General features: G+C 39.5%; 1 protein-coding gene across 1 annotated transcript in view; it reads right to left on the reverse strand.

Moving 5' to 3' along the window:
- Positions 1–24,404, reverse strand: part of ELL3 (elongation factor for RNA polymerase II 3) — a 165,576-nt gene that overhangs the window by 64,723 nt on the left and 76,449 nt on the right. The window contains exons 3-4 of the mRNA XM_073568604.1: positions 7,549–7,676; positions 2,714–2,877 (exon numbers count right to left, since the gene is read on the reverse strand). Coding sequence (XP_073424705.1) covers positions 2,714–2,877; positions 7,549–7,676 — 292 coding nt within the window. The remainder of the gene's footprint in view (positions 1–2,713; positions 2,878–7,548; positions 7,677–24,404) is intronic.

Below are 24,404 nucleotides of genomic sequence, written 5' to 3' on the forward strand. Positions count from 1 at the left end.
TATGGGCACGGGACTATGGGATGGAGGATAACTATAATTTTCTATAACTAACCACAGTTAGTTACTATGCCAGGGCAGCGCCGGGCTCTTCAGCTAGTTATAAAATATATGCAAAACTATCTGACAAGAATTTTTCTGAAATTAAAAAGATCGTAAGAATGGATCACTACAACAACGGGTTAGATTTCATCTTCGGGAACACACATACCGCCTGCCCCCACACCATGGGCCATCTATACATCCAAGACAACCAGACAATTACTAACATAATATAAAATCGTTTTCCTGCACTAGAGAACCCAGAGTCATAAGCCCTTTTAAAGAATATGGAGTTAAATTATGGGCTCCCTAATTTCTCCTGTGGCATTGCTGTAGTAAAACTGAACAGTTACGGTGCCCATACACATTAGGTAGCTGGACAAGTTAGTTCTGCCTTCAGCTATCACTCCTGACTCCTGCAACAAGCCGAATATTCATGTGCTGCCAATGGGGAGAGAAAACAACTTCTAAACAACTCTGACAACTTAATTGATACAAGAACAACAAAATAAAAAAACATCTTTTTCTCCAACAACATGACCTCTCTGCGTAAAGCCAGAGGACCCCATACACTTTATATTTTTGAATCTAGTATAGACTGTAGGTGGCGCTAGTAACTGTAGAAAAGAGAGAGGAACACTTGCTGCAAATTAGGAACACACACCACCAATGTGATCAATAAAATATAAATAAATAATTAAAATTTGCGCTTAATAATGAACCCCTTTAGCTTGTAGTGACCTAAAATATACACACAAATGAATTGGATTGCTCCAAGTTAGGTAGTTATTACCTCAAGGTGTACTCTGAGCAAATGTCTGGACTCCAGAGGACCAGTAAAGAGCGCTGTGTGTCTTGATGTGAAGTCAGATTGAATGATGTTTGCCAGATAAACGTGGGTTAATGCCATAGCTCTTCAAGAGCGCTGTCCCGGCCGGTGACAGACACTCCACGCTCCCCTCTTCCTACGGCGCGCCGGCGTGCAGTGTGCACGATGTGAAGCTGTGGCGTGAGATGAGCCAACAGGACCTTCGTGATGTCACTGGTCACGTGATAGATTACAGGGAGCACAGTGGACCAATTCCTCTCTGACTAGTTTTGGAAAAAACACGGTTTCCTTCATCAGGGATGGTCCAATGGAGGCATTGGTCACCTTAAATATCTTCTGGTACAACCTTTAATTGAATCCAAATAATTCAACCTCACAGTTTAACCACTTAGGTGCAAGACTGTCCATATTAAAAATCCACTGACTCTACATGCGGGACATTTGCTTAATATAGTCTCCTTTTCTCCAAAAAAGGATTGCAGGATTTGTAAAACATTAAAAACAGAAAAACAGTTTACCATATCCAACGGAAATGAAATATTTAAAATCCGAGATTTCATTATGTGTAACACAGCAGAGGTTATCTATTCATTAAGATGCCCCTGTGATAAACTATATATAGGACACACAAAGCGTCCATTACGAGTAAGGGTGAATGAGCACTTTAGGAATATAAATAAAAAATTCCTAGGACATCCCTTGTCTAAACACTATTGCGAATATCATGGGGATCCCCTATGGGACCAACAATCACAGGTCTCCAAGTTGTGCGCAAAAGTTGGAGAAAAGGAGACTATATTAAGCAAATGTCCCGCATGGAGAGTCAGTGGATTTTTAATATGGACAGTCTTGCACCTAAGGGGTTAAACTGTGAGGTTAAATTATTTGGATTCAATTAAGGGTTGTACCAGAAGATATTTAAGGTGACCAATTCCTCCATTGGACCATCCCTGATGAAGGAAACCGTGTTTTTTCCAAAACTAGTCGGGGAGGAATTGGTCCACTGTGCTCTCTGTAATCTATCATGTGACCGGTGACATCACGAAGGTCCTGTTGGCTCATCTCATGCCACAGCTTCACATCATGCACACTGCACGCCGGAGCGCCGCAGGAAGAGGGGAGCGTGGGGTGTCTGTCACCGGCCGGGACAGCACTCCTGAAGAGCCATGGTATTAACCCACGTTTATCTGGCAAACATCATTCAATCTGACTTCACATCAAGACACACAGCGCTCTTTACTGGTCCTCTGGAGTCCAGACATTTGCTCGGATTACACCTTAAGGTAATAACTACCTAACTTGGAGCAATCCAATTCATTTGTGGGTATTTTTTAGGTCACTACAAGCTAAAGGGGTTCATTATTAAGCGCAAATTTTAATTATTTATTTATACTTTATATTTTTGGCCAGTCCCGCAGGTTTGGTCGACTTTCATATAATGTGTATGTTGATCTTTATCACCATGTTTCCTTACAGATGAATGATCGGCGGCACATTATAATCATTTATGATCAACCAATCAACCATTTATCAAGGAACTCTTAAAAAATAAGGATTTTCCAAAGATGAATACCCCTTCAAGGCACAAGAAGCAAATAAAGTTCAGGATCAAATCCAATTAGGACATACAAAATAAGAGACAGGCACTGAAACAAGACATGACAGGCCCTTGTCTGACAACTTTAGGAGTGACAAGTTTGTAGCTTCACTACTATGCATCATCAGTGATGTCCCATAAAATAAGAGGAAATTCAGGAAATCTATTGCAACAAACCTGCTACTATTACTTTTTACTATTTCTCATTATTGAAACGCCCCACTGCACTAACTACCATCCATACATACTTCGATGAGATGCTCCGGGCTTGATCTCAATGGCTGTCCTGCTCCACGTTTCCTTCTCTACCTGAGACATGCGGTCACGTGTTAACTGGTAGGATTCATCAGTGGCACATACAGTGATCTTGTCCTGTATAGTGCCGATGCAAGTCAACTGCTTGTCTCCAGTCCTAGAACAGATATTAAAGAACTATTAAGCATCCTTATAATATAAATCGTATTAAAAACAGTAGACCTGCATTGAAAATAAAAAAAATGGTCATGACTCATGAACATCATAGTTTCATTTAAAGCAAACAATGAAAAGTACTGTCCAGTGAATGAATATACAATCACAATTGGGACCTGAGGCACTATCTTCTGAAAATGTATCTAAAAGACTAGACCAATATTGACAATAATTAAATATGTTGGGCCAAAGGTTTGAGTTTCATGGCTGCAATGCTATTTAGTGTATACAGTGTTCAGCATAAATGAGTACACCCTTTTTGAAAGATAATATTTTAATCAACATCTCACTGAACATAAGAGCAATTTCTAAATTTTTGACAAGACTGAGTTTCATAGTACACTTTTTAACCCATAACATGAAATTAAGGTTAATATAACTTTCATTACAAAATCTTCAGTTTTACTCAAATTAGTTGAAACAAAAATGAATACACTCCCATCAAAACAACTATTTCTAGTATTTAGTAATATTATCTAAATCTAAATGTGTTTTTCTAAATTCATGGTGCCTACAGGGAAACATGATGGGGGCAGTGTCCATATGCCCAGCTGCAAGAGTTTTGCTGGTGTCATTGATGATACATTTCAGTGATGAATCATGAATTCAGAAATATACTTTTCTGCATTGAAAGAAAAAAATGCTACCATCACTCTGTGCCCTTTGCAGATGTGCATTTTCTCTAAATGTATGGTGCCTACAGTGAAAAATGGTGGTGGCAGTGTCCTTATGTACTGCATGAGTGCTACTGGTATTAGGAAGATATGTTTCATTGATGGAATCATGAAATGATACATGTACTGCTCTATGTTAAAAGAAAAGATGCTACCATCACTCTGTGCTCTTGGTAGACATGCATGTTTCCAACATGACAATGATATTGCATTTCTGAAGAACAACAGGTGAAAGTGATTCAGTGGCTATGTATGTTTCTTGATCTGAACCCAACAAAACACCTATGAGCAATTCTAAAGAGACAAGTTGAACATCACTTTCCATACAACATCCAGGCTCTAAAAGAGATCTTGAAGAATGGAAAGAGACAGATGTTGCAATAAGTCACCAGCTTATTCATTCCTAAAAGACTTGGTGTTGTCCTTAAAAATCATAGACATCATACGAAACACTAGTTGTAGTAGTTTTTTATTTGGGAAGTATTTATTTTTGCATCAGCTAATTTAAGAAAAACTAAAGATTGGGTAATTCGAGTTATATTATTAATCTTACTTTAATGCTATGGGTTAAAAAATGTTCTATGGAAATTTTGGAAATTGTTCCTGTAGTCACAGAAAAATAGAAAAGAGCAGCATCCAGTCCGGGTGAAAAAGTATCCAAAAGTTTTATTCTGCCATCAATAAATACAACGTTTCGACCACAGCATGGTCTTTTTCGAGTATGATCTGTATTCAGTCAGATATTGATTAAAATCTTGCTTTTCAAAGGGGGTGTACTCATTTATGCTGAGCACTGTTTATTGCATCTTCATCAAATCCAAAACTATCTGGATTGTCTCATTACTCAAGAACATCATTGCGTAATAATGTCACCAGGATGATTGTGCTGCTTGGACTGCAGAAGTGTACCTTGGAGCCCCAATGGAGAACCTATAACAGGTCCCCAACCTTCCTTGTACCATGTAGTTTATTGCAGTCTTTTTTATATTCCTGAGGGATCATTTGGTGCTAGTTCTGCCTCTGAAACCCCTGCAGATATAGTGCCATGTGCACAGTTTCAACTTGTAGAAGGAAATTAGTTTATACCAGAAATGCATATCCAGGGCTCACCAAATTGCTGCCTAAGCAATGCACTACTTATAGACTGCGAAATGGGAATAAAGGGCTTTTCTGTTATTATACATACGGTTGTTTAATAGAAGAGGAGCTATGTAAATGTTTTTCATAAGACTGGGCCACATATTACAATCAATGTACTGACAGTGACAATGTTATTTCATATACACTCTTATACTCATTACTTTTATTTTAATCAAAGATAGTCCTTTTCTACTGCCAATATTTTTTAAATCAGTTTAAGGGCTCATACTCACTTGCGAGAGACTCACACTATTCTCGTGCGAGTCTCTCGCATGAAATCCTGGCACTGCCGCCGGCACTCGGACCGGAGCGTGCGGCTACATGTATTTCTATGCAGCCGCATACTCCGGTCCGAGTGTCGGCGGCAGTGCCAGGTTTTCATGCGAGAGACTCGCACGAGAATAGTGTGAGTCTCTCGCAAGTGAGTACGAGCCCTAATGGTCTCACTACAACCCATTTTTCAAATAAAGCTGGTCCGGTCCTCAGCTGACAATATACCGGTGGGTCTAAACCCCAGTACAGTAAACAGTTAATATTGTAGGCAGAAACTGCAGTCAGGCATAAATTTACCCAGGAAGGGTTACTAATAACACAATGCTTTGTGAGACCTTTGTATGATTTCTAGAAGGTTTAAAAGGACAAACAGAAAGAAGAGTCCTCCATGGGACAGCCATTTTATGGCGTATTTCAGGACTTGAAAGTTATCCCCTATCGATAACTTAATGTTCTCACTCGGACCCTAGTGATCCTGAGTTTTGGGTTCTGGGTTCTGAAAACCAATCTCAGCAGAGCCCCCTTGACCTCTGCTCAATTCATTGTTTACGGGACTGCTGGAAATAGCCGAGTTCCTTGTTCCAGGAGTTGACTTTCAATTCTGGAGTTACACTTTTGAAAATGAAGAAAACTCTTACAGATTGGAGAAAAAAACTGTAGAGACACCAGTGTTGACCAGTGAGGCAGACCTCATTTACAGTCATATGTTAAAGTTTGGGCACCCCTATTAATGTTAACCTTTTTTCTTTATAACAATTTTGGTTTTTGCAACAGCTATTTCAGTTTCATATATCTAATAACTGATGGACTCAGTTATATTTCTGGATTCAAATGAGGTTTATTGTACTAACAGAAAATGTGCAATCTGCATTTAAACTAAATTTGACTGGTGCAAAAGTATGGGCACCTCAACATAAAAGTGACATTAATATTTCGTAGATCCTCCTTTTGCAAAAATTACAGCCTCTAGTCGCTTCCTGTAGCTATTAATGAGTTCCTGGATCCTGGATGAAGGTATTTGTGACCATTCCTGTTTACAAAACAATTCCAGTTCAGTTAAGTTTGATGGTCGCCGAGCATGGACAGCCCGCTTCAAATCATCCCACAGATGTTCAATGATATTCAGGTCTGGGGACTGGGATGGCCATTCCAGAACATTGTAATTGTTCCTCTGCATGAATGCCTGAGTAGATTTGGAGCGGTGTGTTGGATCATTGTCTTGCTGAAATATCCATCCCCTGCGTAACTTCAACTTCGTCACTGATTCTTGCACATTATGGTCAAGAATCTGCAGATACTGAGTTGAATCCATGCGACCCTCAACTTTAACAAGATTCCCGATGCTGGCATTGGCCACACAGCCCCAAAACATGATGGAACCTCCACCAAATTTTATTGTGGGTAGCAAGTGTTTTTCTTGGACTGCTGTGTTTTTTAGCCTCCAAGCAAAACGCCTTTTTGTATGACCAAACAACTCAATCTTTGTTTCATCAGTCCACAGGACCTTCTTCCAAAATGTAACTGGCTTGTCCAAATGTGCTTTTGCATACCTCAGGCCACTCTGTTTGTGGCGTGCTTGCAGAAACAGCTTCTTTCGCATCACTCTCCCATACAGCTTCTCCTTGTGCAAAGTGCGCTGTATTGTTGACCGATGCACAGTGACACCATCTGCAGCAAGATGATGCTGCAGGTCTTTGGAGGTGGTCTGTGGATTGTCCTTGACTGTTCTCACCATTCTTCTTCTCTGCCATTCTGATATTTTTCTTGGCCTGCCACTTCTGGGCTTAACAAGAACTGTACCTGTGTTCTTCCATTTCCTTACTATGTTCCTCACAGTGGAAACTGACAGGTTAAATCTCTGAGACAACTTTTTGTTTTCTTCCCCTGAAAAGCTATGTTGAATAATCTTTGTTTTCAGATCATTTGAGAGTTGTTTTGAGGAGCCCATGATGCCACTCTTCATAGGAGAATCAAATAGGAGAACTACTTGTAAGTTGCCACCTTAAATACCTTTTCTTATGATTTGATACACCTGGCTATGAAGTTCAAAGCTCAATGAGGTTACAAAACCAATTTAGTGCTTCAGGAAGTCAGTAAAAAGTAGTTAGGAGTGTTCAAATCAAGAAAATGATAAGGGTGCCCATACTTTTGCACCGGTCAAATTTTGTTTAAATGCAGATTCCACATTTTCTGTTAGTACAATAAACCTCATTTGAATCCAGAAATATAACTGAGTCCATCAGTTATTAGATATATGAACCTGAAATAACTGTTGCAAAAACCAAAATTGTTATAAAGAAAAAAGGTTAACATTAATAAGGGCGCCCAAACTTTAACATATGACTGTATCTAATCCTCCAGATACTGTATGTGACATGGGTCAAGTGACATGATTAGGCAGCATAAGGACAACTTTACCTATTAACCGAGGCCTTACATATGACAGTTTTCGTTCTGTTCAATGTCTCCTACAATTTATAAAACATTTTTACTGAGTAAAAGGTTTTTTAAAAAATAATTCTCACCATGAGGTGCCCTGTCTAATGCACTCGAAACTTGACTGAGGCTTATCTTTAATCTCTCTGGAGAGGTAGAAGGCAAAGACCCGAACTCTGTCATCTGAACCAGAGATGGGAGAAGGAATCTTGATGTACTGTTGATTAGAAAAAAGAAATCTTGTTAAAATGAAGCTTTAATAGTGTTTAATTCATTCAAAATTGTGGTTGTTTCACTCTAAATGTCATTATAATGGCAGCGGAACCCATATAAAACCCATATAACCCACTGCAGGTTAACCGAGGGTTAGAGGTGTCGTATGAGGTTAGAAAAACAGCAAGCTGCTTATTTTCTGAAAATAGCTCCACCTTTGTCCAAAGGCTGTGTCAGGTATCGCAGATCACTTTCTTTCACAGCTCAGATCCACTCACAACAAAAAAGGCGTCATGCATAAGAGTGGCACTATTTCTTGGAGACTATGCCCACCTTCATCAAGTATGTTTTTCTTTCTGGAAATGTAATGTTTTTGTTGGTGGACTTTTGGCGTTATTTTGTGTCTTTTTAGAATTAAATGTTGCAAGATCCTTTCAATAAGCTATAACCTGTCGCACATTAGTCTTCAACTGAGCAAAAATAAAAATAATGAGATTTTTACCTATGCTAGGATGTTGTAAAAATTCTGCAACATTTAGAAAAGTCACAAATAATGAATTAGCTGAAAACACCTGGATAATGAAAGCTATGTCCATTTTGTGGAGGAAACTGAAAAAATGCTGAGGACTTCAAAAGGTTGTGTGAAAATGGCAAAAGAATTTGACGCAAAAAAAAAACCACAACAAAACAATTTTGCGCAAAAAAGTGATGTAAAAATGGCACAAAGTCATAATAAACTTTGGGGCAAAAAGTCGCGTAAACTCAAAAATTTTGAAATAATAAAAAGAGCAAAAAGAATGATGAATTGGGACTGTTTTATAATTTCACACCCCCTTCAATGCCAGATCAACTCATAGATGACCAAATATAGTTAAAATTGGTCTTTTAGGTTTTATTTCAGGTCAATGATGAACTATGAAACCTATTAATCAGTCATAGAAGCACAAGATGGCAAACATGAACATGCGCAAACCATTCTACAGAATGAGGAAACAAAATAAAATGGTATATTAAAACTTTTCACGGCCGAGAATCCCAGAAATGTTCCCCGAACAGTGATCCGTATGTCATCCGTGTGAAATGCGAGGATGCAATTTTCTCGCATCTAAGCATCCATGTGACATCCTTGTGACATCCGTATGGCGAGATATTCTCGCAGCCTTGCAAAATGGACATTTAACTGATCCATGGTCTCAAATATTCGTAAAAACAGATGTACAGTATATATATGTCAGTGAGACACATATATATATCTTTATATTTCATACACAGCTAGATAGCAGAATAGCCGATACTTCAATTGTCGGCTTCTGTAAAATCATTACAGAAGCCGACAGGATATGACACGTGGTTTACATACAGTAAACTATTGCATATCAGTTAGATTTATATATGCCCCTCACTAATAATGTTAATGGTGTCTGTGTGTAAAATTTTGCAGCTGTAGGTGTTTAACAAAAGCATTTATTCACGGAAAAAACTGGCATGGGTTCCCGTGCAATTTTCTCCTCCAGAGGGAAAGCCAGTGACTGAGGGCAGATATTAATAGCCTAGAGAGGGACCATGGTTATTGCCCCCCCCGGCTAAAAGCATCTGCCCCAGCCACCCCAGAAAAGGCGCATCTGTAAGATGCACCAATTCCGGCACTTAGCTTCTCTCTTCCCATTACCCTGTAGCGGGTGGCATATGTGGTAATAAGGGGTTAATGTCACCTTTGTATTGTAAGGTGACATTAAGCTTGGTTCCCCTGCAGCTGGTGCTAAGCGCTGTTGTCATTCTGCTCTCCTGCTCTGCCGGCAACAGAATGCAGGAGAGCAGAATGAATGAAAACCCGACGTGGGGTCCCCCTCAGATTGTGAACCAACCAGATGAAACTTACAGCTGGAGGCTGCAGCCCTCAGCTGTCAGCTTCATCAAGGTTGGTTCTCAAGAACAGAGGGGTCCCCACGCTCTTTTTTTAACTCTTTAAATAATTTAAAAATCGCAGTGGAGTCCCCCCTATTTTTGACAACCAACCTGACTAAAGCCGACAGCTGAGGGTTGATATTCTCAGGCTGGTAAGGAGTCATTAATCTTGGCCTCCCCAGCCTAAAAACAGCAGCCCCTAGCTGCCCAGAAAACGCGCATCTATTAGATGCGCCTATTCTGGAGCTTTGTCTGGTTCTTCCCACATGCCCTGTAGTGGTGGCAAGTGGGGTAATAAGGGGTTAATGCCACCTTTCTATTGTAAGATGACATTAAGCCAGGATTAGCAATGGAGAGGTGTCAATAAGACACCTACCGATTACTAATCCTATAGTAATTAAAGGGTTAAATAAACACACAGAATTAGAATAAAGTATTTTAATGAAAGAATACAACACACACAGTTTTAAAATCTTTATTATACTGCTAACTCCATTGCGACGCCCTTGATCTCCTGTAAAAAAGGTGAAAATAATAAAGCAACAATGGCCCCTTACTGGCCTGAGAATATCAGCCCTCAGCTGTAGGCTTTAGTCAGGCAGGTTGTCAATAACACAGGTCAACGAAAAAAAATTTTTTTTCTGGTGTCCAAAATATTTTAATGAATTTGGGGTATTTTTGGGGTGCTGATTCTGAATATGTCATCAGTTTTGCCAGATTGGCTCAAGTTTTTGAGATTTTTGGTATCTTATTTATAGCACTTGTTGGTAAATGCGACGCATCATCTCATTAATTTCTTTGGATTAGTACTTGAACTGAGCAGTTCTCAATATAGTTTTGTGTTAATTAGTGTTCTAAAAGTTTGTTCATAGCTTGATTTTTGCACTAACTTTATGTTGTTGTCTGTTTTCCAGTGAAAAGCATGAACTCATCATGAAGAAGTTGTCTTAACGATCCAGACTCATTCTGTTACATTTGTGGTGAATATACACTGCCAAAACATAGAAGAAACATAACACACTTCGTAAAAAAAGTGTATTTTGCCTATTTTGGGGTTATGCTTGGGGACCAAGACAAGTTTTGGGCACCACACATAGTGTGCAAAGCATGTATCGAATTATTACGAAAATGGAGCAAAGGACAAAGAAAAAGCTTCAAATTTGGTGTTCCAATGGTGTGGAGAGAGCCAAAAAATCATCATGATGACTGTTATTTCTGTGCAGTGCAAGTGCAAGGATTCAATAAGCATAAGAAACGAAAATGGGAGTAACATGGAATCTGCAAGAAGGCCTGTCCCTCATTGTGAAGATGTGCCTGTACCTGTGTTTACCATAAATAACAGTCATCATGATGATTTTTTGGCTCTCTCCACACCATTGGAACACCAAATTTGAAGCTTTTTCTTTGTCCTTTGCTCCATTTTCGTAATAATTCGATACATGCTTTGCACACTATGTGTGGTGCCCAAAACTTGTCTTGGTCCCCAAGCATAACCCCAAAATAGGCAAAATACACTTTTTTTACGAAGTGTGTTATGTTTCTTCTATGTTTTGGCAGTGTATATTCACCACAAATGTAACAGAATGAGTCTGGATCGTTAAGACAACTTCTTCATGATGAGTTCATGCTTTTCACTGGAAAACAGACAACAACATAAAGTTAGTGCAAAAATCAAGCTATGAACAAACTTTTAGAACACTAATTAACACAAAACTATATTGAGAACTGCTCAGTTCAAGTACTAATCCAAAGAAATTAATGAGATGATGCGTCGCATTTACCAACAAGTGCTATAAATAAGATACCAAAAATCTCAAAAACTTGAGCCAATCTGGCAAAACTGATGACATATTCAGAATCAGCACCCCAAAAATACCCTAAATTCGATGAAATATCTTTGGCACCAAAAATGCTGTTGACCAGTGTAATAGAGGGGACCCCACGTCGTTTTTTTACATTATTTAAATAATTTTAAAAAACAGCGTGAGGACCCCTCTATTCTTGAGAACCAACCTTAATGAAGCTGACAGCTGAGGGCTGCAGCCCCCCATCTGTAAGTTTCGTCTGGTTGGTTCACAAACTGAGAGGGACCTCACGTCGGGTTTTCATTCATTCTGCTCTCCTGCTTGCTGTTGCCAGCAGAGCAGGAGAGCAGAATGACAGCCACGTTCAGCACCAGCCGCCGGGAACAGCACTTACTTTAGCCGCTTCTTCCCGGTGGCCATCCGTGTTGTCCTGATGCGGCACACGTGCGGCACACGTGTGCCACACAGAGGTACCACGTATCCACACGGACACGGATAGCTCCAGTACCGTGTTTACCAATACCGGAATTATCTGGACGTGTGAAACTGGCCTTAGGAAAGGCCAAGTGATGAAAATTTCCCAGCTTTATAAAAACCCAGCTTCCTCTAACTAAAGTTTGTTTCATTTAGGGCTCGTGCAGACGATCGTATATTCAGTCCGAGTGCAGACCGACAAAATATCGGATCACTCTCAGACCAATGTTACTCTATGGGGCCGTGCACATGAGCAATTTTTTTCCTTGGACTGGTGAGTTGGATTTAATCATCGGATCGCACTTGGCCATGCAAGTCAGTGAGTCCATGGAAAACATTGGACTCCACTCGGATGTCAGTCTGATTTTCATGGACTGACAGAATGGAGAAGATGGAGGAATCTTTTTTTTCCATCTTCACGTCATCCGAGAAAATTGGAGCACACTGTGATCACACGCTGATCAAACTCTGATCACAAGTGTGATTAGCATAATCGGTTCAATTCTCTCAGATGAGCAAAATACGCTCATGGGGTGTATTTTCTAAAATTCCAGGTTTAATAAAAAAGTAAATAAAATCATTCAATTAAAAAAAAATAAACTGCATTTATTTATGTGTTTAATTTTGTTATATAATTGCTTTAATCCTGATAGGAAAGAAACAGCTATAAAGCAAGGAGGTTGTTGCTCTTTGGTGGGAAGTCTGGGTGGGATCGAAGTGAGTTTTTGCTCAAATGAACCTGCTGAGCAAGTGTTGAACATGTCTATGAATCTCCTTTGGGGGCTTATCCAGATGCTGCCCTGGTTAAACCCAACAATTAGGCAAGAAAATCGTTGGGGACCTCAATCTGTAAACAGATGGGCGCAAGGGAGATCACAATTAGAATAGTAGGAGCCTTGGGAGGGACTGACACGGATGAGAAAATCATGGGCTGCAGAGCCTAGTACTTGTCATTATCTTGACGGAAAGGTAATAAAAAATCTTGACTAGGAGCCATTTAAAAACAAAATGGCCAAATGGAAATTATTTTATTCTGTCACGTCGAAGTCTTCTTGAGTTCTTCTGTGCTTTTTCATGATGTCATAAAATTTACCGTACCTATATTTTATTGATCACAACTGTTGACAATTAGCAGACTGAATAATACATGCCTTTTAATCTTCTTTAGTGCCACAAAATCCATTTACACATTGTAATGTCCTAAGGATAAACACCAACGAAAAACTGCAGTGGAGAAAGTACAATCAGACGTCACCCAGTGTTTGGGAGTCTCCTTTGTCTTTACATGGGTATCTTCTGAGGTCTATCTACTTGCTTTCTGAATATGGTTGTAGCAGCTTGTGACATCCATGGTTAAGCTGAGCATTGTTTTATTGGTTGCTTAGTCAGGAACGCCGCGTCTGACAGGTAAGTAACGACCCCCGACCGCTGCTATGTCGCTGGTGAGATCAGCCTGTGTGGCAGCTCACTAGCGACCACCTAGCGATGCACCAGCGATCCTGACCGCGTCATATCGTCGTCGGAATCGCTGGTGCATCGCTAAGTGTTACGGGACCTTTACATGATCGGTGCAGTAAATCAATAGAGATGTGCGATTTCAATGATTCCAGTTATGTACATTATTGATGTGTTTACTCAACTAAAGGTGCATTCAGTGTGAACACAGACACATTTATTTTGTGGTTTGGTGCGTGATGGCAAAAAATATGAGCTTATGTGTTAAGTGGGTACAGCGGAAGATAAATTCACAAATGCATCACTGGTCATTTTTGATAAAAGCTAATGTGAGCTGAGCCCCTCTTCTTTACCTTTGCATCAGCTACTCAAGGCTGAAAAGGTTCGGTCTGTATTCACACTGCTGTTTATGAGGGTGAGGAAAATATAGAGATTTAAATGTTTTATATAAGACTACAAATAAAAGCAGTTATTCTTCATAAGTGACAACACGACTTTTCTTGGGCTGTGGGTAGAATTGCAGCTCAGCAGTGTGGGCTTTATTTATGTGGATTTTGGAGCAGTATCCACGGCAGAATGCACTTCAAATACTCTTGGAATAAGCTTTCTATTGGTTTCAATAGGAAGATAGGAAAACACTTTCTGTATTGCTATCTTTTTTCATGAGAAATAATAAGCTATGTAATAAAGAAAAAAAGGCTCCATATTCCCATAGTCAACACCAGAGTCAGAGTAAACATACCCTAAAGCTCAAAGCCCCAAAGAAGAAAACAAAAATGTTGTGCCAGTGTATACTAATATCGTATGCATGAAGCCGTGCACAGCCTGTTTGTAGTCAGCAGCTTTGGCGGCAACATCATGCAGTCCATAGGAATACATTGCATTCTATGTGCTATACATGTTTTACATGAGTCTGAAACAACAATTCTCTATATATACATAATATATATATATATGAGTATATATGTATATACACACACATACAGTATATACATAATTGTTGCTTGTATTATATGTTTGTTGTATATTTGTTTATATATATACATATATATATGTGTGTGTATATATATATATATATATATATATCTCCATATATATTGGGTAATAAAGTTGTTTGTGACACAAGAGTTTCCATAAAGACTTCTGAGCTTAAAGGCCTGAGTTTAGCCACAAATTAAGGTTTTCCTGACAGTGTTTTTTAAGCAAGAATTAGGATTGGATAAAAAAAAGAGTTAACATCTAGTTTTGGCTTAAACAGACATTAAAAGTTTGTTACCTAAGGTCAGAGAAACATCCTAAAAACTTATATTGATATTTTTATCTCAGTAACAACTCAGGTCTTTGAGGAAGCCCAAGTGAAACGCGCATCGGGGCTGCCAGCACCAGACCCTGGGTCGAGACTATGGGTAAGATCTTTATCCCAATGGCTATAGCTGCATATACTGCCTAATCTCTAGTGCTCTCTATCTGCATCTTCTCATTTCAGCCTCTAGGTTATTAGCACTGAGTCTGGATACCTACTTTTCTTACTACGACTCTAAATGTATTAGATGCACTGTGAGAGCACAGGATTAGTAGTCAGGAATGACATGAAGCACAAGCACTTTATATGCAACGCTGCTATTTTCACTGGTTCCCCATCCACCTTACACATAATCCTTTTGGGTCTGTGCGCTGCTTGCACCATTGTTCCACACTGTCCATTTTTGTCAAAATTTTTCTGTACTTATCTATGTACATTGTTGTTTCAAAATTATACATCTAATAAAATGAGTTACGTTTTATTTGGGACTTATTTTATCTCTTTTTTTCTCTATGCATTTCATAAAGGCAAGGATTTTTTAGTATTATATTCAGGTGTATGAGTAACTAATTATAACAAACAAGTAAAAATGATCATCATGTAGGTTGAAGCAGAGCCAATCACTGAAACAGAAACTGTGTGTGAGGATTAATAATGAGCGATGAACATCCAAACTTTGCTAGAAAGGGGAGGTTGTGGAAGACAGGTTTATGGCACATGTCAAACACCATGGCAACAACAAGACACAAGGTAGTTATATTGCAATATCAAGGACTCTCTGAGGAAAAGATTTCAAAGCAGTCTGAGTTTTCAAGATGTGCTGTTCAAACTGTTTTGAAGAAGCACCAAGAAATGGGCAATGTTGAGAAACATAGATGTAGTGGTCGACCAAAGAAACTTAGAACAGCAGATGATTGAGACATCATACTTACTTCCCTATGAAGTTGTTAATCAGCACAGAATTAGCAGCAACCAGTGGGATCCAGCTAATCACATCTACTGATCGGACAAGTGGTCTTCATGGAAGAATTGCAGCCAAAAAAGCATACCTTCATCTTGATACCAAGGTCAAATAACTGATCTATGCCCAAAAACAGGAACTGGGGTTCAGATAAATGTCAGCAAGTGCTCTGGACTGATGAATCATAACGTGATATATTTTGTTGAAATAAAATGTAGTTTGTTCACCAAAGAGCTAGAGAATAGCACAATAATCAGTGTCTGCAGGCATTAGTGAAGCATGGTGGAGGTTCTGTGCAAGTTTGAGGATGCATTTCAGCAAATGAGTTGGGAATTTGGTCAAAATTATTGGTGTCTTCAATGCTGAGAAATACAGGCAGATACTTATCCATCATGCAAAAACATCAAAGGGACTCCAAATGTATTCAGCAGCAGGACAATGATTCTAAACATACAGAACTATCCTCAGCATAAAGAAGGACAAGGAGTTCTGGAAGTGATGATATTGTCCCCACGGAGTCTCAATATCAGCATCTTCGAATTTGTCTGGGATTACATGAAGACAGAAGGATTTGTATGAGCCTACATCCACAGATCTGTGGTTAGTTCTCCAAGATGTTTGGAACAACCTCCCTGCTGAGTTCCCTCAAAATCTGTGTGCAAGTGTAGAACTGATGCTTTGATGGCAAAGTATGGTCACACGAAATACTGATTTGATTTATATTTCTCTTTGGTTCATTCACTGGGACATGCAAGAAACATAAGAAGGGGAGGAGGAGGAAGAAATATGCTAATAGGATGAAATGTCTGCATTCAAATGCAAGTCGTCTTGCAAACAAAATGAATGAATTGGAGACTCTTATGTCGGCCACAGAATATGATGTGGTGGGCATTACGGAAACCTGACTTGACAAAAGCCATGACTGGGTGACAAACGTACATTTAGAAAGGACAGGAAAGACAAAAAAGATGGAGGGGTATGCATTTTTGCTAAATCAAACTGTGCTCAATGACGACATTGGGGGAGCTGCAACAATTTCACTTTGGGTAAATCTACATGGGGATGGCAATAATTGAAAGCTGCTAATTGGAGTTTGCTACAAGCCACCTAAAATAGTTGAACAGGTAGAGGATGAAATGCTACAATTTCAAAAGGCAGCAAATAATAATAGGGTTCTTAGTATGGGGGATTTTAACTATCCAGACATAGAATCTTCTAGTTGTGCTAAAAGCTGCAAGTTCTTATCCACAGTTCAGGGCAATTACCTCTCTCAGTTGGTAGATGAACCAACCAGGGGAGGTAATCTGCTGGATCTGATCCTGTCAAATAGACTAGATACAATTTCAGATCTACAGGTCATGGAGCATTTGGGAAGCAGTGACCATAACATGGTAAGTTTCAATGTAATTTTAGTTCAAACATTCAAAAGGGGAAATGCCAAAATCTGGAACTTTAAGAAAGCTGATTTCAACACATTAAGGGAAGAGCTTAATCTTGCAGACTGGGACCACGGCGTGGTAACTGGGGATAAAGAAAATAGACCTTGAAAATCAAGATCCCAGAGTCTGGAGGAAGAGTGGCAAGGCACACAAACCAAACTGCTTGAGGTCTAGTGTGAAATTTCCACAATCAGTGATGGTTTGGGGAGCCATGTGATCTGCTGGTGTAGGTCCACTGTGTTTTATCAAGACCAAAGTCAGCGCAGCCGTCTACCAGGAAATTTTAGAGCACTTCATGCTTCCCTCTGCTGACAAGCTTTTCGGAGATGGAAATTTCATTATCCAGCAGGACTTGGTACCTGTTCACACTGCCAAAAGTACCAATACCTGGTGTAAAAACAACAATATCATCGTGCTTGATTGGCCAGCAAACTCGCCTGACCTTAGTATTGTAAAGAGGAAGATGAGATACACCAGACCCAACAATGCAGACGAGCTGAAGCCTGCTATCAAAGCAACCTGGGCTTCCATAACACCTCAGCAGTTCCACTGGCTGATCGCCTCCATGCCCACGCCGCATTGATGCAGTAATTGATGCAAAAGGAGCCCCGACCAAGTATTGAGTGCATTTACTGAACATATATTTCAGTAGGCCAACATTTCAGATTTTCAAATAATTTTTCAAGCTGGTGTTATAAAGTATTCTAATTTATTGAGATAATGACTTTTGGGTTTTCATTGGCTGTAAGTCATAATCATCAACATTAACAGAAATAGACACTTGAAATAGATCACTCTGTTTGTAATGACTATATAATATACCAGTTTCACTTTTTGTATTGAAGAACTGAAATAAATTAACCTTTTGATGATATTCTAATTTTATGAGATGCACCTGTATGTGTGTGTGGCTATATATATGTAAAGCAACATTTTTATGAGCCCTAATTTACAGAAAGGCGACACTGGTGGTGGATCCGCTACAAAAATGATGGCAATATCGCCAACAAAGCAGCTTCAGGAAAGCTTTTTAATAAAGCGGCTTAGTCTAGGAAAAGTTTGGCAGGTGCGCCGGCATCTAAGAAGAAAGCCAGAAAATGGCAGATGTTTGGGGGCAATTCTAAGTCTGCCTACAGCAGAAGTGTTTAAAAGATGTTCAAAATCCTGAACAAATGAACAGTCAGTTATTTCCCATACAAAACAATAGGATCATTCTTTTGAGTGTTTTCTTGTCACTTTTTCAGCCATTTTTGAGCGTTCATGATATAAAAATGGCAAAAAAACGCAATGTGAACATACTAATAGATCAGCTATACATCTCAGTGGGACCCTGCTATACTCCTTTATGTCCTACAGCTTCTTTTCCACAGCTCTATGTACCTTGAAGTCTTAGCTTGTACACATGACTGTATTTTCGGTCCGAGTGCAATCCAACAACACATCGGATAGCACTTGTACCATGTTATTCTATGCACAAGCCCAATATTTTCCTCGGACCGAGCCGGTCCTAGGAAAAAAATCGCAGCGTTCCTTAGTTGGATCCGATTATTGTATCATCCTCAGTCATGCAAGCCAATGAGACTATGGACAACATTGGACTACAGTCGGTTGACATCTGAATGCAGTCTAATTTTCAAGGACTGACAGAATGGAGAAGATGGAGACATTTTTTCCCCCACCTCATCCGAGAAAATCAGATCACATAGTCCCGAAACTCTGATCAGAGTCTGATCTGTGTGTCATTAGCATAACTGACCTGATTCTCTCTGATGAGAGAAAATATGTTGGTGTGACTCTAGCCTCGTAGTTAGCAATGTTGCCTTCCATGGCTGGAGTCTTGAGTTCTAATCCGACCAAGGAGAACATCTGCTCAAAAACCACATGAAGCAAGAAAACAAATCAATGGCATGCTACGTTACTACAGAAATTCCCAAAGGACTCAAACCACCCATACGGTCTGGTATCATTGTAGCTTATAATTATTTCTTTTTCCAATTTTTTAACCTTACAAGCCTGAAATGTCAAGAAAAGAAGACAACAACAACATCCTCTACCTAAAGCCATGGTTTAGAATTCATTTCCATACACGTTGCCCCACAGTCAGACTATTTTACATGGACGTGCATTCTGCACTAAAAGGGATTCAATCCCATTTGCCTTGAAAAGATTATTTCCACACGCAAAGTAAATGAGTGGTATTGATGCTCACAGACAGGACATAGTTAATCCCCAAGCCTGAGCATGCATGTTACAGCGGCCATGTATCCCAGCATCCCTGTACTCAGGCCTCTACAAGTCACGCGCTTGGGGCCCTTACACCGTTCTAAGCATTATCACAAGCGATCAAGCCCCAACTTGTATTCTTGGAGACAGAAGAAGATGGTGAGTCCTGAAATTCAAGTCTACGTCTAGGTGTTTGAGTAATTATCTATCTCCATCTGACTCAGAATACTCTCATAAGTGGCTTTTCTGCTAAGTGGCTGCCTCTGCTCATCTTATCTGACAGAGCCCACTGATGGCTTACGCAGAGCCTGCACGCTGCCCTATAGAGGCGTTTACCCACCACTTTCCAAAGATGTCTGCTCACCTTACTAATCAAGCTTTATATCATGAACAAGTAATCTTGCTTATCTCTCCTGGTCAGCTGCCATCTCCTTAATGTATTGGTAAACTTTCCATATAGTGTGTTACTGGAGCAGCAAACATGGCCTTAGTAGCCCTTACTTAAGCCCTGCTAATCAGATTGAGATGCCACCTCTACATTATCTCCCGAACCAGAGTCTTGCGTTCTTCTATATTGCCCAAGTAAAATACCCTGTAATCTGCAAAAGCTGATGAAGTATGAAAAACAACATCATTCTGCCATTCTGGATGCAACAAGGTGAGGAGCTCAGACAATGGGTTTCAGTGTCCCACAACATTACATAATAGATATAATTGTCCTCCTTCTTCTACAGCAGTGAATAGGAAAATGGGAATATAAATAAGATGATTATAGGAAGAAGTACAATTCAGTAAAACAATTTCATTCAAGTGGATTGTTCATTAAAACTAAACCGTGCATGCATCAAATATCGTATTCTGCATCCTACTGACGCGCTGATGTAATGGATTTTTATGCCTCACATTTAGAATGAAGAGCTCATTCAGATGGCCATATTCTCGGTCAGGTCTGTGTGCTCAACAGACATCATGCTGATCCAATACTAACCAGACTGTTAGTCCAAGTGAAAAAATCCCGATATGCACTAATCTGATCTTATTTATGGACAAGACTAGCGCATGCCAACTCCAAGCATCAGCGTGCTGTTCCACTGATGAGCAAACGAAGCTGCACACGGAGCCGGTCACGTCAGCAATTTGCAGATATGACTGGTCCAAATCGTAGCATGAACCCAGCCTAAAAAGGATAAATAAACTTTTTTGGAAAGGTGTGAGACTACTTGTACGGAGTAGTAGCCTGTATGTTCAAATGTAAACTTCTGATCACAGACATCTTACAGAGGAGGAACGGGGGACATACAGTATGTCACACAAACAGGTGACTGGTCCCTGGAGTTGGGGATCCAAATGATATAAGGTTTCTCCTCTATTATGGGAATAGGTAAATATCAGGAATTATCATGTGTCCATGCACAGGCAAGGGACCCTTTAAGCCTCAGTAACAATGCATCATTTCACTTGAGGCCATCCATTTCCTTACATTCCTTTCCTCAATTTGGTAAATACGCACGCTTGCCTGAGTGTGCCGCTTAAGGGTTTCATGTAGTGTGTTTATACTGGGTTTGGTGTGTACGTTCCATGTATGACCCAGGAAATGCTTACAGGTCAAAAGGGTGTCCTCAGACTGCACAAGAAAGCGTAGCCTGCTGTACCTTCATGTACTGGTGGTCATTGAAAAAAGTATGTATCTAGAGCAGTAATTTATGGAACTGTATGGTATACAATGGCATATTATAAGGTTTTATGTTCAACTCATATGCTTTGAGCTCAATTTAATGTGTTTGGCCAGATTTACAACCCTTAAGGGTAATCTGTCAGTAGGTTTTTGCTCCCTCATCTGAGAACAGTACAATGTAGGCAAAGAGACTCTAAATCCAACAATGTATTACTTTGTTTACTGAGTCCAGTAGTTGTAACACCATCAGCGTTCTTAGATGCAGTATGAAGCAGAGCTGAGAAAGTAAACCCCGCCTACAGAACAGCTAACCCCGCTTACACCAGGCTCTGTATGTACATTGTCTATAAACAGTGAGCTGCTAATCATAGAAGGGGGCAGAGTCGGACCAGTGCTCTAGTGACAGCTAACCAAAGCAATGATAATCACCTAGTGATAAACCCTTTATTGTAAGCATCAACAGCACACAGCTTGACAAGTGACACATGGTTGAATTCAGTGTTTTAACCCCTACCTCATTCTATCTTCAGATTACATAGCAAATACCTGCTGACAGATTACCGTTAAATTACCGTAGTCACATCAAAAATATATTTATGATAGGTCCATATGCAAAAGATTTTCCACTACAGTAAAAAAAAAAATCTACACGTGTATCAAGTGAGAGCATCTGATTACACAGTAGATTTCATCCTTCTCACGGGGTAAAATCTGAGGCGATAATCTCCAAAATAGAAATTTGCCATGTAGGTTTAGCTCTGTGTGGGAAATATGTGCAATGCATTAATGACACTTGCTCCTATCTGACCCCATGACTAGTACTGCTATGGATTTTCTGTGCGCAAATCTGTATAGAAAATCCACAGCATTTCCGATATGCGTGGATGTGTCCTAGTTGTGAAACTTGAAGGACGGCTTATTTAGCCAAATTATGGCTAAAAATCTATTCAAAAGTCTGTATAAATAATATAATTATGTTTATAAGCTTCTAAATATTCTGTAATCTTTAGAAACATTTACATATTGTAACGTGGCTTGTAGCTGAAATGTGATAAATCGATATTTGATAGATCATCTGCTCCACCTTTTCTGTTATGTTCGGTGAGACCTCACCATCTTCCATGTTTTCATTTGGCCCTGCCGGTAATCTTGGAATTTGTTTGTCTTCGGGCCTTTTATCTTCATAAAAACTTTCTAACTACAAGAATATTCCTTTCTGACCATGACCATTATAAACCAGAAAGTCTAATTTCAACAAAACAGTCATCACAAACCCATTAGTTTTCCTTCTTTGCAAAATGCAATAAGGTAACAGAAGAAAGGTTCGTCAATACTGCGCCACAGTACGGCTCTACACCACACATATTAATGCATGCGCTTCACAATTCATCTTTGGGAAATGTTCCGAAACTATCTTCAATGGGAAACTATAGTTTGTACAAAACATGGCTTGCTCATACTTTCCATATAAAAAATAGATTTAGGTTTTTGAGGGCAAGACAAAATTTTTTTTAAATAAAGTGATTTGTAAAATTAATTTGTATCACATTATCTATCAAATGGTAAAGTGGTGGAGCACTACTGGATCCCCCCCTTCTTAACAACTAAAGAGGATTATAATAAAATTAAAAAAGATCGTATACTCAACCTCCTTGACTGGCACTGCTCCTCTGATGTCTGCATATTGTTAGATTACATGACCGCTGCAGCCAATCATCAGTCACTGTTCTGTAACTGTGGACGTCTGCTCTGATGGAATACTGGGAGACACAGCACCAACATTGGAGGGGCAACACTAGTCTGGGAGGAAAATGTATGATTTTTTTTCATTATATTACATCCATATTAGCTGTTATAAGAATATGGCGTCCATTAGCGGACAATCTCTTTAAGACTACATGATATCATTTGATACATAATGTGATATAGGGAAATCTACCAGTCACTTCATTTAAAAATATATGTTGCTTTGCCCTTAAAAATTCATTTCAAAGTTTGAGCTGGTAGGTGTCTCCCTTTTGTCACTGCCTGTTGTAAAGTGTAATCAGTCTCTGGTAGTAGAGACACAGAGAGGGATTACGGCAAATGGGGCTCAGCCATTGTGTCTGCTGGTGTTCTCCTGTTTGTCTAATATACAGGGAATAGGGAGGGTTTCAATTCAGGGCTGGCAAGTCATTGGACAAATGTATTGTGGAAGTGATGGGAAATGAAGATGATAAAGAAGAGGAATCGCCCATGCAAAAATAGTGGATAACAAGCTTGAAAATCAGGACAGTCCCTGCACATATTATACTGGTATGTGCACCAAAAGTAGTTTTACCTTCTTGTGGGGAATGAAAGCAGCAAGGCCGTGCTTTTCTACAGGTTTTGTGTGAAAGGACATGTAAGCTTTAAACAAGCTGTAGCAATGCAGAGGCGTCTTAATTCCCCGGGGCCTGAAAATTATGCCAACAAATATTAGACATGTGTTTTACAGAATACAAGACTGAGACAGTAGTACAATTCTGCATCATTTGTACAGTATATCCAGGAAGCCGAGCTCACATACTCGCGTATGAAGACAAACACTAGATTTACGGCCCTACATGAGAATACAAGTATCTGCAGATGTATGTCAATATCTCACCGTCACGTGGTCTCCGTGTGCTTCACATGAACTCATGTTATAATCTCTCCAAAATTACACTTCTCAAATTGCAAGCTGACATACACATGCCGGCAAGAATGTGTAAAATGCCTTGATAGAGAGAAACACGGGAGGAAATACAACTTATAGCTATAATAAATCAATGGTCTAATTTCATACAACGCAGACATAAGATGAGACTGTCAAATAAGAGATCTTCTGGGGCATTTTTAAATACAAGTTTTAACTTCTGCTTAACATACAACTCACGCTTTTATACTTTTTTAGGAACCATTTGCCTTTATTTGCCCACCAATGGTTTTAGGCATCAGCTTGTACTGATATTGACAACTAACAACATGCATTGAGCCATACAGTTAAAATAGGAAGAAAAACATAAATCACGATGGCCGATGACATATAAAAATGTGAGCGACCGCACATGAAGGTCAATTATACACGACTCAGCCAGCAACGAACCACTTTCCCTCTTTCTATGGGTCCCATAGTAAATGCATGGGCTGCCTCTACAGTATATATGACCTTGTACACATATGATGTCAAACAATAAAGTCTAAGCTGACTTCTAAGGTTGGGGTCTTAATAGCACAGCACAGAATACACAATCTAAGGACGACTTATTTGAAATGACAACTATTTGAAAGAATTGCCAATGTTCAATTTAAGATTTGTGACAGCTATATTTCCCTGTAAAAACATATTAAAGTGCCATGAGTGGCCAGGAACCTAACATCAGTACTAGGTACACACTATTAGAAGTGGTGAAATGGTTTTCCTCTTGTACTTGTGTAAATACATTAAAACACCCAGATGAGCCGCTGCCAAAGTAACACAATGGCTGATAC

This window comes from Dendrobates tinctorius, unplaced genomic scaffold (assembly GCF_039654945.1).
Source record: "Dendrobates tinctorius isolate UK_male_01 unplaced genomic scaffold, ASM3965494v1 ptg000022l, whole genome shotgun sequence".
NCBI lineage: Eukaryota > Metazoa > Chordata > Amphibia > Anura > Dendrobatidae > Dendrobates > Dendrobates tinctorius.